This window comes from Eptatretus burgeri, chromosome 3, assembly GCF_056783735.1.
Source record: "Eptatretus burgeri isolate ZD-2024b chromosome 3, Ebu_testis_v1, whole genome shotgun sequence".
NCBI classification, from domain to species: Eukaryota; Metazoa; Chordata; class Myxini; order Myxiniformes; family Myxinidae; genus Eptatretus; species Eptatretus burgeri.
In genome coordinates this window covers 18,699,647-18,713,035 of record NC_140963.1, presented here as the reverse complement: position 1 = coordinate 18,713,035, position 13,389 = coordinate 18,699,647, and the positions used below count along the sequence as shown (strand labels likewise).

General features: G+C 46.2%; 1 protein-coding gene across 2 annotated transcripts in view; it reads right to left on the bottom strand.

The window, feature by feature from the left end:
* Positions 1-12,417: 12,417 nt before the first annotated feature.
* The window catches only part of OBSL1 (obscurin like cytoskeletal adaptor 1), a 64,177-nt gene continuing 63,205 nt past the window's right edge, over positions 12,418-13,389 (bottom strand). For both annotated transcript variants that reach the window (XM_085871947.1, XM_085871948.1), the window contains exon 19: positions 12,418-13,255. In XM_085871947.1, the coding sequence (XP_085728073.1) occupies positions 12,978-13,255 (278 nt within the window). In that variant the 3' untranslated portion in view covers positions 12,418-12,977. The remainder of the gene's footprint in view (positions 13,256-13,389) is intronic.

Genomic DNA, 13,389 nt, shown 5'->3' with positions numbered 1-13,389 from the left:
ATATATATATATATATACATATATATATATATATACATATATATATATATATACATATATATATATATATAAATATATATATATATATATATATATATATATATATATATATATATATATATATGATACACATACACATCAAAGGATTGGTTCTACATATTAATGTTAATGATAAAAACCCACCCTGACTAGATGATTGTGTTCCTCGCTCCACGTTTTGCAAATTGATGAGCGGTGTCGCCTGCTTTGGCTCACGTAGCAGCTGTGGTGCTGGCCGCGTTCCCAGCAAGTGCACAGGGTTGTCCTATACTGCCATACAAGGACAGGCTCTCACACTGCACAGCTCAGGCTTATGCGTCGCTAACAGAACACCTTCTGTGTCCATACACTCTCCCTCTTTTCCCATGACATGTCAGGCCAAACTTCAGTGACTCTGTAGGGGTTTGGCGGTGAGTTCATCAAGTTTTGAGATATAATTCAATCGATTCAATCGATATAGAATCGATCCAATATAATTATTCAACACTTTACCCAATTAGTCTCCAACGAAAATTGTATATCCTCCTGAAATTATGAGACAAATGAGATTTTAGTTTGTTAAAATGTTTGTGTTTCTCAGACTATTGTACATTAGCTGGAACCCTTGGAGGAACCAACAATGTGACTTCAACTCCTCAACTCTCCACTGCCCCCTCCCAAACCCCAAGTCCTCAACCTCGCAAATCACAAGTCCTCAACCTCCCCCTCCCTATCTGAAGGCTTCAATCCTACCCCAACAACAATTCCTCAACCCTCCCCATCCTCAACCCCTACCCCTGCTCCCCCCTACACACACACACACACACACACACACACACACACACACACACACACACACACACACACACACACACACACACACACACACACACACACAATCGAATCCCCAACTCCCTGTTTTCCCCTCCCCCATTCCTTCTCATAAAAGCAAAGGGGAATTCTTACATTTATGATTATATATTTAAAATCATGCCAACACAATCACCGAGTTTGAAGTTGTCTTACTTGGAACCTCCTGAACTTTACTCGTCAAACAACTATCTCAGTATTCTGGTATATTTTGTGTCACTGCAGCATAATCCCTGGCAAACAATGCCTCCCTCCCTCTTCTTCTTCACTCCCCCCACTCACATTTCACTCTGGTCGATCATCCCATCATGCTCTCAAGAAAAATCAACCGTGATAGGATCTGAAAGCATCAATGGTTATTAAAATGCGATTTTCGTATTAAAACATCAACTTTCATCTGATTTTCTCTCCGTTTGCTGCAACCAAGTCTGAAAACATCTGAGCGACTGTGAAAAAAAAAATGAAATCAGTTGTCGAATTAGAGTGAAGATAAAGCTGTGAGAGAGGCAGAAAGCACGAGCCTTACAAAAGAGGCCTGAAGACGAAGACCGATACGGAGCAAACAAAATGGTGGCAATTTGATTTTGAAGCTTGCTTCAGGCCACAAACTGCCCGCTATGTCACTGAGCCTGTAGACTCTGTATTTCGTGATAGCCCCGAAAAATGCCAAACAGAAACAAAAAACTACAAAAGACTCCTGAGGTAAAGTTATAAGTGTGGTGGGCCAGGCACGTACGGTGATGGTGCCATCAGCAAGAGTAAATATAGGTGAAGGTGACAGCATGAGTGCATCACCACTTGGGACACACGAGACCGCTGACAGAAATCAAGTCAGGTCAGGTATGGGAGCATACGCCGGAGGAGAAAGTCACTGCATCCACGTTCCACCGGTACTCCAGGGGCCTCCGTCTGGCCATCCCCCAGGCAGATACCTGGCTTATCCCCATCTCCTTGAGATGCTGATCAACCTGCTGCAACCATGAGGCATGTGGTTGGCCCATTGGCATCCTCCACTCATGAGGCTCCCTCACTGAGAGAATCTCGTGAGCAGGATCAGCGTCAGGAAAATGAGCCACATGTCCATACAACCGCAGCTGACGCTCACGGACTATGCAGGTAACAATTCTCATTTGAGTCTCAGCAACCGCTCATTGGATACAAAGTCCGACCAGCGACAGCCAAGGATTTTGTAAAGAAACCTGGTACCAGAGGAATTAAATCTCCATCCCAGATCCCTGGTCAGAATCCAAGTCTCACATCCATAGAGCAAGACTGGAAGCACCAAGGACCTGAAGACTCGGACTTTCATCCTCCCACACAGTTACCAGCAACGCCGCACCCCATGATCCAGTGAATCCATGACTCACTAGGCCTGATCAAGACGTCTGTTGACCTCTGGCTCACAGCCAGCAGAGACATGAATATCACTGCCAAGGCAAGTGAATCCGTGACATCAACATCCTCACCACAAACAGGTACAGATAGAATAGCAGCATCCAAGATGTCATTGAAAGCTTGGATCTTAGTTTTGACCAAGGAAACACGTAAGAACAGTGGCTCCGACTCCTCATTCAGCACCTCGAGGGCCCCCAAAAGGATATCTAGAGTCTCCGCAAAGATCACTACATCATCTGCGAAATCAAGGTCAGAGATCTTGACATTCCCAAATGCAACACCGCAGCTTGATCTCTCCGAGATCCTCCCCAGAATCCAGTCAATACAAGTGCTGAAAAGTGTGGAGGCCAGTACACACCCCTGACGAACTCCAGTAACAACTGGAAATAAGTCAGAGATGGTACCACCACACTTCACAGCACTCTCAGTTCCAGATTATATTTCAGACATCAGATTGATAAGTTTTGGTGGCACCCCACGAAGACCAAGAATCCCCCAGAGGGCATCCCGATTCACTGAATTAAACGCTTTACAGAGATCAACATAAGCTGCAAGCAACCCCTGTCAAAACTCTCATCTGCATTCGATGAGGACCCAAAGAGCAAGGATACAGTCAATCTTTGACCTCTTTGGTGTGAAGCCTGACTTCTATGGGCATTGGTGCTCAAGGAGAAGGTGGGAAACCCTATCAAGAATTATTGGAAAAAGGATCTTGTCCGGCACTGAGAGCAGTGTCACCCCTCGGTAGTTGTTGCAGTCCTAGCGATCACCCTTCCCTTTCCAGAGAAGGACAACATGGCTCCTCTTCCAGTCAGTTGGGATAAGGCAGAGCAGAGAACTGCATGCAACAAAACGAGTGCAGCATTTCCACCAGCCTTGAGAAGTTCAGCATGGATGCCACAGATCGCAGGAACTTTACCCCCATTTCAACTGATTCACCGCAGCCTGTGTTTCCACAAATGAAGGTGGATCACAGTTGATTGGACAGTCAGCAATTGGGATAGGAGCACTCCTGACATCCAACTCAACAGCTGGTGGGTCAGCCTATTACAACCGCTCAAAGTAACTGGCCCAGCAGACCTTCACTTCGGACTCCTCTGTCAAGAGCCCATCACCCTCCGCTCTAAGTGCAGTACACCGAGGGACGGGCTTGGTGGAAGGCAATTGGCGAATTCCCCTGGAAGCAGGATGAGAATCACCTGACCACAGGTGATCGCCCAGGCAAAAAGAGCATTCCTTTTCTGTAGTAATTCTCTGCAGATTATTGTAGTATATGAGAGTACAACTCTCATATTCTATAGTTCTTACTGTTGCACTTTTGCCTGGGGATGCTCTCCGCCCTCACAGATTCCTCACACATAGGCCTCCTTGTGTACCCTCAGCGCACGTATAGTTTTGCGCCTCAACTCCCTGAACAGCTTAGCTCCCGGTCATTAAGCCTGGCCCTGCGACTCAGATCAATGATATCCAGTGTCCCTTGAGAGACAAAATTCTTCTTCGCCCTTTGGTGAGTTCCAAGACATCCACTGGCAACATTGAGGATGGTAGTCTTGAAGGCACTCCAAAACTCTTCAGGATTCCCCCAAGCACCCAGACCCCCGGAGTCCCCACTCAGCCTGTTCGGAAAACTCCTCAACTACCCTCTCATCCTAGAGCTTGCCAACATGCAGCCTTGGCTGGGATGGCACCATTCTGCCGGATTTAAGCTGCAACTTCAGAGTTGCTACAACAAGCCTGTGGTCGGTATTGAGGAACTGAGCACTCCGGTTGACCCTGCAGTTCTGGATCATCCTCAAGCGACCATCAATGAGCACTTGGTCAATCTCCTTTGCCACACCACCCGTGTTGAAATACCAAGTCCAGCGATGAGCCTGTGAGCACGGAAAGCATGAATCAGCCACCATAAGTGTACGACTTCTTGCAAAGTCGAGAAATTTAGTGCTATTCTGGTTCACAGTTCCAGACCCGTGGGGACCAACACAGGTCTCATAACCATCCCTATCAGTTCCACTCGATGCATTGAAATCCCCCAACACTGGAAGAGTATCTCGCCTGGGGCACTGATCAACCACAGACTCGAACGCGGCGTAGAATGCGTCCTTCTCGGTGAGATCACTCGCCTCAGTCGGAGCATAATAGAGACCAGGGAAACGACACCTAAGGAGTGACGAATCCTTCGTCTCATAATACGCTCATTGACCGGTGTTACCTCAATTATCATTGGAGTCAGCTTATTGGACACAGCTACATCATCTCTTTGGGCATCGTAACCATCAGAGCGACCAGACCAATCGTAGGTGTAACCACCCGTCATGATCTTGCCACTATTCAGTCTCCGAACCTCAGAGAGTGCTGCAATTCCGATGTTGAAACGCTTGAGCTCAGATGATAACAGATACAGGTGATCATCTTCTCTTCGGAATAGGGCATTCAATGCACCCCCCGAAGGGACTGCCTCAGGTTAAACCAAGGAGACCGTTTGGCAGAGGACACCTCAGCACCACTCCGCCACCCACCTCTGCAATTTGACAAAGGAAGTTTACCCCATGCTTTTCTTTCTATCATCAAGGAATGGGGCCCCCGAACTCTTTGCCCCAATACCGTCATCCAGTTAGCTGCCCTGCGAAGGGCAGCAGCACAGGAGGTAATACTACGGAGTGTTTTCAGTTTTCTTTTCATTTGTGCGTTTTGCATAATGAAGTGTTTTGCGTTGGCCAGAGTGCAAATCCTGCCACCAACCTCCTAAAAAAGTAACCCAACTGCAGGAGGACGTCCACAGACACAAATGGACATTAGATATGGATGGCTGTTGGTCCACAAGGAGCTCCTCCACCCTTTGACAGGTTTTGTTTTTAATCCTGCTGGGTGTCCATATCATACACCCTCCTCACCAGGAAACCTGGTGGGGCAGACGTTTTAGTCACCGACATCCCGACCATGAAACAGTTTAGTACAGGTTTACATGGTGCCTGTAGCAAGTCACAGATTAATCTAGCCTGACCTGACAATGGACAGAAATCAAGGGTGAGAAATGAGAGGCAATGGCAGGAATCATTGAAAAGTGAGAAAGGTGAGCATGATTTATCTTTCTGGGGCTCACAATTTTGAGCATAGGAGAGGACAAACAAGGCACATGATGTAATCTCTGATCATCCACTGTGAGAAACTCCTCACGATAGCATCGAGGATGTTGCCATGCCTTTCAGTCAGGTCAGGCCAGATGAGATCTGTGACTTGCTACAGGTACCATGTAAACCTGCACTAACCTGTTCCATGGTCGGGTTGTCGGCGACTAAACCGTCTCCCCCACCAGGTTTTTTGGTGAGGAGGGTGTTTGGATATGGACACCCAGCAGGATTAAAAAGAAAACCTGTCAAAGAGCGGAGGAGCTCCTTGTGAGCCAACGGCCATCCATATCTAGCACCCAACTGTGTCTGCGGACATCCGACTGCAGTTGGGTTACTTCTTATTAGGAGGTTGTTGGCAGGATTTGCACTCCGGCAAACCCTTGATTCCGCAAAACACAAAAACGCAAAGAAATCTGAAAACTCACACTGTGGGAGTACCTCCTTTGCAGCTTCCCTTTGCTGGGCAGCTCACCGGATGACGGGATTGGGGCAAAGCGTTCGGGACTCCCAATCTTTGATGAAAGGAGGGAAATCACGGGGTTGCATTCCCGGGTCAGATTGAGGGAGAGTGTGTCGGAGTGGTGCTGAGGTGTCATCCACCAGACAACGGTCTCCTTGGGTTAACCTGAGGCGATCCCTTCAAGTGAATGCCTGGAATGTCCTATCCCTAAGAGAGGATGATCACCTGTCTCTGTTATCACTTTAGCTCAAGCTTTTGCACATCGGTATTGCAGCACTCTCTGAGGTTTGGAGACCGGATTGTGGCGAGATCATGACGGGTGGTTACACCTACTATTGGTCTGGTCGCTCTGATGGTTACCATTCCCAAGGAGTTGCTGAAGCTGTGTCCAATAAGCTGACTCCAATGATAATTGAGGTAACACCGGTCAACGAGCGTATTATGAGACTAAGAATTTGTCACTCCTTAGTTGTCATTTCCCTGGTCTCTGTTTATGCTCCGACTGAGGCGAGTGATCTCACCGTGAAGGATGCATTACACGCCACGCTCGAGTCTGTGATTGATCAGTGCCCCAGACGAGATACACTTCTAGTCTTGGGGGATTTCAATGCATCGACTGGAACTGATAGGGATGGTTAGGAGATGTGTGTTGGTCCCCATGGGTCAGGAACTATGAACCAGAATAGCACCAAGTTCTTTGACTTTGCAAGAAGTCATGGACTTAGGGTGGCCGGTTCATGGTTTCTGCGCCCACAAGCTCATCGCTAGACTTGGTATTCCAACGCTGGCAGTGTGGCAAATGAGATTGACCATGTCCTTGTTGATGATCACTGGAGGATGATCCAGAACTGCAGGGTCTACCGGAGTGATCAGTTCCTCAATAATGACCAGTGGCTTGTTGTAGCAACTCTGAAGTTGCACCTGAAATCCAGGAGAATGGTACCATCCCAGCCTTGGCTGGATGTTGGCAAGCTCAAGTATGAGAGGGTAGCTGAGGAGTTTGCGAACAAGCTGAGTCGAGATTTGGGGTGGGGGGTCTGGGTGCTTTGGGAGGTCCTGAAGAGTTGTGGAGTGCCTTCAAGACCACCGTCCTTGATGTTGCCGGTGGATGTCTTGGAACTCACCGTTGGGTAAAGAAGAATTTTATCTCTCAAAGGACACTGGATACTATTGACCAGAGTCGCAGGGCCAGGCTGAATGGCAGAGCTGAGCTGTTCAAGGAGCTGAGGCGTAAAACTGTACGTGCACTAAGGGTGGACAAGGAGGCCTATGTGCGAGGAATTTGTGAGGGGGTAGAGCATCACCTGTGGTCTAGTGATTCTCGTTCTGCTTTCAGGGAAATTCGCGCATTGCGTTCATCCAAGCCCATCCCTTGGTGTATTGCAGTTAGAGCAGAGGGTGGTAGGCTCTTGACAGAGGAGTCCGAAGTGAAGGTCCGCTGGGCTGGTTACTTTGAGCGGTTGTACCAGGCTGATCCACCAGCTGTCGAGTTGGACGTCAGGGGTGTTACAATCCTTGTTGCTGACCCTCCAATCAACTGTGGTCCACCTTGACTTGTGGAAACACAGGCTGCAGTGAACCGGTTGAAATGGGGTAAAGCTTCAGGGATCTGTGGCATCCATGCTGAACTTCTCAAGGCTGGTGGAAATGCTGCAATCATGTCATTGCATGCTGTTCTGTGCTCTGCCTGGAACACAGGCATCATCCCAACTGACTGGAAGAGGGGCCTTGTTGTCCCTCTCTGGAAAGGGAAGGGTGATCGCCAAGACTGCAACAACTACCGAGGGGTGACGCTGCTCTCAGTGCCGGGCAAAGTCTTTGCTCGGATAATCCTTGATAGGGTTCGCCACCATCTGCTGGAGCACCAGCGTCCAGAGCAGTCAGGCTTACACCAAAGAGGTCAACGATTGACCGTATCCTTGCTCTTCGGGTCCTCACCGAACGCAGACGAGAGTTTCGGCAGGGGCTGCTTGCAGCCTATTTGATCTCTGTAAAGCGTTCGATTCAGTGAATCAGGATGCCCGCTGGAGGATTCTAGGTCTTTGTGAGGTGTCACCAAAACTGATCGATCTCATGTCTGTACTCTACTCTGGTACTGAGTCTGCTGGGAGATGTGGTGGTACCATCTCTGACTTATTTCCAGTTGTTATTGGAGTTCGTCAGGGGTGTGTATTGGTCCCCACACTTTTCAGCACTTGTATGGATTGGATTCTAGGGAGGATGTCAGAGAGATCAAGCTGCGGTGCATCGTTTTGGAATGTCAAAATCTCTGATCTTGATTTTGCAGATGATGCAGTCATCTTTGTGGAGACTTTAGATATCCTTTTGGGGGCCCTCGAGGTGCTGAATGAAGAGTCAGAGCCGCTGGGATTACGGGTTTCCTGGGTCAAAACTATGATCCAGGCTTTCAATGATATCTTGGATGCTGCTGTCCTGTCTGGGCCTGTTTGTGATGAGCATGTTGAGGTCGTGGAGAGATTCACTTACCTTGGCAGTGATATTCATGTCTCTGCTGGCTGAGTCTGAGGTCAATAGACGTCTGGATCGGGCCTGGGGAGTCATGGATTCACTGGATAATGGAGTGTGGCGCTGCCAGTACCTGTGCGGGAGGACGAAAGTTCGAGTCTTCAGGTCCTTGGTGCTTCAGGTTTTGCTCTATGGATGCGAGACTTGGACTCTGACCAAGGATCTGAGATGGAGACTTAAATCCTTTGGTACTAGGTCTCTTCGGAGAATCCTTGGCTATCGCTGGTCGGACTTTGTGTCCAATGAGCGGTTGCTGAGAGAGACTCAAATGAGATTTATTTCCTGCATCGTCCGTGAGCATCAGCTGTGGCTGTATGGACATGTGGCTCATTTTCCTGACGCTGATCCTGCTCACCAGCTTCTCTCAGCGAGGGAGTCTCCTGAGTGGAGGAGGCCAATGGGCCGACCACGTGCCTCGTGGTTGCAGCAGGTTGATCAGCATTGATTGATCAGCAGCATCAGGTTGGGATGGGCCAGGCATCTGCCTGGGGGATGGCCAGACGGAGGCCCCTAAAGTGGATGCAGCGACGCGCTGCTCTGGCGCATGCTCCCATTCCTGACCTGTACGTGAGTATGACCATGAGGCAGAACAGCCAATGTGAGAGCCTCAGCAAAAACAGGGAAAGTTGCACCCAGGTTGTGGGTCATTGCACAGGTTGGACTGGTGCGAATGATCAAGGGACTTTGCAGTAGCATAATGAGGGACAGACTTCAGATGTGGGCTTTCACACACTGAGACTGATGCATGCTATCAAGAGCAAGTGGTTTCGAAAGCATGTTGCCAATTAGAGAGAACTGATGGGCCTTGTTACGAGAGAAAATCAACTTTTCTTTCATGAATTCTTCTTCTTTGACAATGCGACACAGCAGGGTGACCAGTTTTAGTGGGATTGCTGTGTCCTGACCATGTATGAGAGCAGATTGAGAAGAATTCTGGGCCTCTTGAATGGACATTGTATATATTCATCTTACCATCTTTACCTTGTTTGGATACTTTTGGCATTTCCATCCCAACATCCTTTTACATTATAAAAAAATATATTTGTACTTGTTTATGTTTCTTCCTCCATAATTTCCTTCCCAATTTCGGTTTGTAGTTTTGTTGAATTTCAGGAACTGCACATATAACTTCCTTTTGAATGTTACTTCTGTAAAATACCAAATGAGAGGCATACATTTATGAATAGAGAGCAAAATAGAGGTATGTTGTCACTATGTAACCTTCTTGTATAGCCGACTCTCCTCAATACCAAGAGATACATTCTGGACATCATTCAAATTGGCAATTATTTTATTGTTCACTCAGGATGCTGTGTATCTCAGACAGATGAATATTGATGTAGTGCAACAAACCTCCTAACTATACCATTATTTCGAAAATAACATTTCATGACACTCCAAAAGTCACTGCGAGTATTTCTTCTCGAGAACTACTTGTGTCTTTGTACTACACCACGAGCATGGGAAAAGGTTGTCTTTACAAGCATGCTCGACACATTAAGGTGAACACAGTAAAGTACAGGGTGACGCCAAAAAAACTGTATCCAAAAAATTTAATCAACCTTTATTTTTGTTTAAATCTAGAAAAGGTACCCGTCGCTTTGTTGATGGACTTTAATGAAAAGACAACGTGTTGTACTTCACAAACATTCTGTTCTATTCACTCTATAATTTTCCTGAGGTCATCTTCCCTTTGTGTGGAAATCAGCGACCATCACCTTCATTAAACATCCTCTATGGCACGAGCAAAAATCACTTTCGCTCACTGTGAAGCTCATTATTGGATGTTTTGGTTTGAACCCCCGCTTAAAATGAGTGAAATGAAACATTTTGAAAATTTTTCAGTTATTCTCACTCAGATTTCAGCATAATGTGTATTATCATATTGTTTAAACTTTCTTTATACAAGAAAGTGGTTTGTAATACCGGATACCATCTGGTGGCGCAACACGAAACACATTCACTTCGAGAGAATTATGATCACCCCCCCCCCAACCCTGAACCCCCTTCTCCATATATGCTATCCCAACAGAAACCACACTTGCGGATTCCTGACCCCACGTTTTTCGGTGCATTACGGTGTTTTGAATCCTTACTCTAATTCACTGACCGGTGTTTGTGTGTTTGCTTGTTTGCACGCTACTCCTACAGTTCTGGACCAATTCCGTCCATGCTTGCTACATAGGATCAGCATGACCCCAATTCGTGTAAAGGGGTGTTTTTATCTTTTCCAGTGGTCTTGTGGGGATGGAAAGGTGGGGTACGCAAATTGTGTGTCGATGGAAATGTAAACGTGTGTCGCGTAGTGCTGCTCCAGGTGGGAGAGGGTATTACAAGTCCCCACCCTTTACAGTGCAGTATTTCTGTCCCCACGTTTTCCATTGCAGAAGTGTTTTGAATTATAAGCAGTAGGTATGTTTTTGCTTCATGCACGTAACCCGAGTTATTTTTCTTTTTATTTTTGGGAGTGATTGAGGCAGCTGTCAGTTGCCGATACACCACCCAAATAAAGGTATGTGTCAGAAGAAGGTGTTGCATGCTTGGAAGAAGATCACCCATAGGGTGGGTACTTTGCTAGTATATATAAACAAACAATTACGAATTGAGCATTATATTTTGTACGGTCATCAGATCGACATAGTTGCTCGGTTTTAGTCCGGTGAGTTATATCAAACGACCACGACAGTCCAGTGCCTCAGACTTCATTTAGATCCTGCAACCAGAGCCATGGTACGGTGCAGATTGATGTCCTTGAGCCCGAGTGCTGTCGTTTGACCATGATCCGAATATTTTACCAAGCAAACAAGCCTTGTGATGCTGGCTATCGAGCGGTACAGGGCTGATACGAAACTCTATCTTTAACAGGTTACACCAGAGCCACGAGCTGAAACCCTCGGGGCAAGCAAATAATAATTCCCCTTATCCCGAAGCAACACCCACAGCAATGATCATGTGTGTGTGTGTGTGTGTGTGTGTGTGTGTGTGTGTGTGTGTGTGTGTGTGCGTGTATATATATATATATATATATATATATATATATATATATATATATATATATATATATATATATATATACAGTACGAAGCCTGGTGTTGGCGCAGTGGTTCGGGCAGCGGCTTGGGATCCAAAAGGTCGAGTTCAAGCCCCGTTGGGCCACTGAATTAATACACCAGGGGGTTGACTCAGCCTGTCATCCTTCCGAGGTTGGCGAAGTGAGTACCAGTGTACTGGGCCGGTGTATACCCCGGTTAAAATAGGTGTACCATATCCCTGTGTCGTAAGAGGCGACCAGGGTTGCGTCAGGAAGGGCATCCGGCGTGAAACATGTGCCAAATCACAATGCGGATCACACGGATGATCCGCTGTGGCGACCCCTAACGGGAGTAGCCGAAAGAAGAAGAAGAAGAAGATATATATATACAGTACATACATGTATATATATATATATATATATATATATATATATATATATATATATATATATATATATATATATATATATATATGCTGGGATTGCAGAGAGAACATTTCATGGGCAGAGGCCAGACACCTGTTGCAGAAGCCTGTGTACATGTTTGGGACTGAAATATGGATCTCTCCTTAACCATCCAGGCTGGATTTCTGAGGCTGAAAAGTATTAAATTTCAATGAAGCAGCATAACTGCACTCGTGCACCATACTCCATACAGTGTGTTGGTTCTTTTGAAGCAGTTTCTTGGCAAGGCTTACCCGGCTGAGTATTCAGGAATTTGGAATTCATTCAGCATGCTGACGACAGCTACTCTTTACGAACGGCACCATCGATCTTTAACATCCACAAATTAATGCTGGGATATGGGACATCCAATTTAACTTTCATCCGATGAATGGTACACAAATTGAAGTGTCACCTTTGATGTGAAACACCAGAATGAAAGATTATAGCCTGGCAGAGATTTACACCCAGGCTAGACAGCTCAAAGGCAAGTGCAGATATAGTACCTCAAAGCTAGCCGGCCAGCCGAAGAAGCATGACTAAATTAATTTATTCACTTTGTCAGACCAAAGATTAGGTGACAATGGTTGTGTGAGCTCTGTTCACTTAGTCTATTATTGTCAGTCACCTGTATTGTGCTGTATGAATATATAATTCCAGCTTTGTTCGAAATCTGCTCTCTGTATTGTAAGTCACACCGGGGTTCGTACAAAATCTCAAATTTGTATATTTTGACGTTGTTTCTTTTGGTCAAGTGCCATACATACTATACCTGTGATATTTTCAGATCTTGGTATTATTATCTTTTGTCAGTATGTTTACTTGCATTTCCCATCATTTAGCTCTCCCATGAGCCTCAACTTCTGTAGATATATTACAGAACAAAATACATACACGGCTTAATACAAACTTCAAAGGAAGTAAAACCATAATAACCCTTTATTGTTGCCATTACAGACTGGAAAGGGCATAGTGCTTTTCTCTTCTTTACGTCAGTGTTAATTCATATAAATATTGTACTTGAGTACATTGAGAGCACAACATGACATTTATTGTGTAATGCAGTTTGGCTAAACATGTCCATAAAGCATCTTTGTACCACTCCTCAATTAGCAGGTTCCACCAGGAGTCTTGCCTCTGTACAATCACCATCTGTCTCACATGCGTAGCTGCCCTCGTCGTCGATCATGACGGGATGAATGACAAGTGTGCGAATGACATCGGTGCTTCGCAGTTCGTAACGGTCTCCAGTGTGTATCTCTGTTTCATCACAGAACCATTGCACAACAGCACTTGGACGAGAAACGTGGCACTCTAACATTGCACGGCGACCCTCCAATGCCATTTTGTCTCGAAGATGTTTGGTGAAATGTGCTGGCAGTTCTGCACAATCAAGAGACAGAGATTTTAGTGTGTGTGTGTGTGTGTATATCTGTGTGCAAGTGTAAGGGGGATGGGGTGGGGGGGGGATTGTGCCCATGACCTGAACCTAGATAACCCCAGCACATGTGCAAATT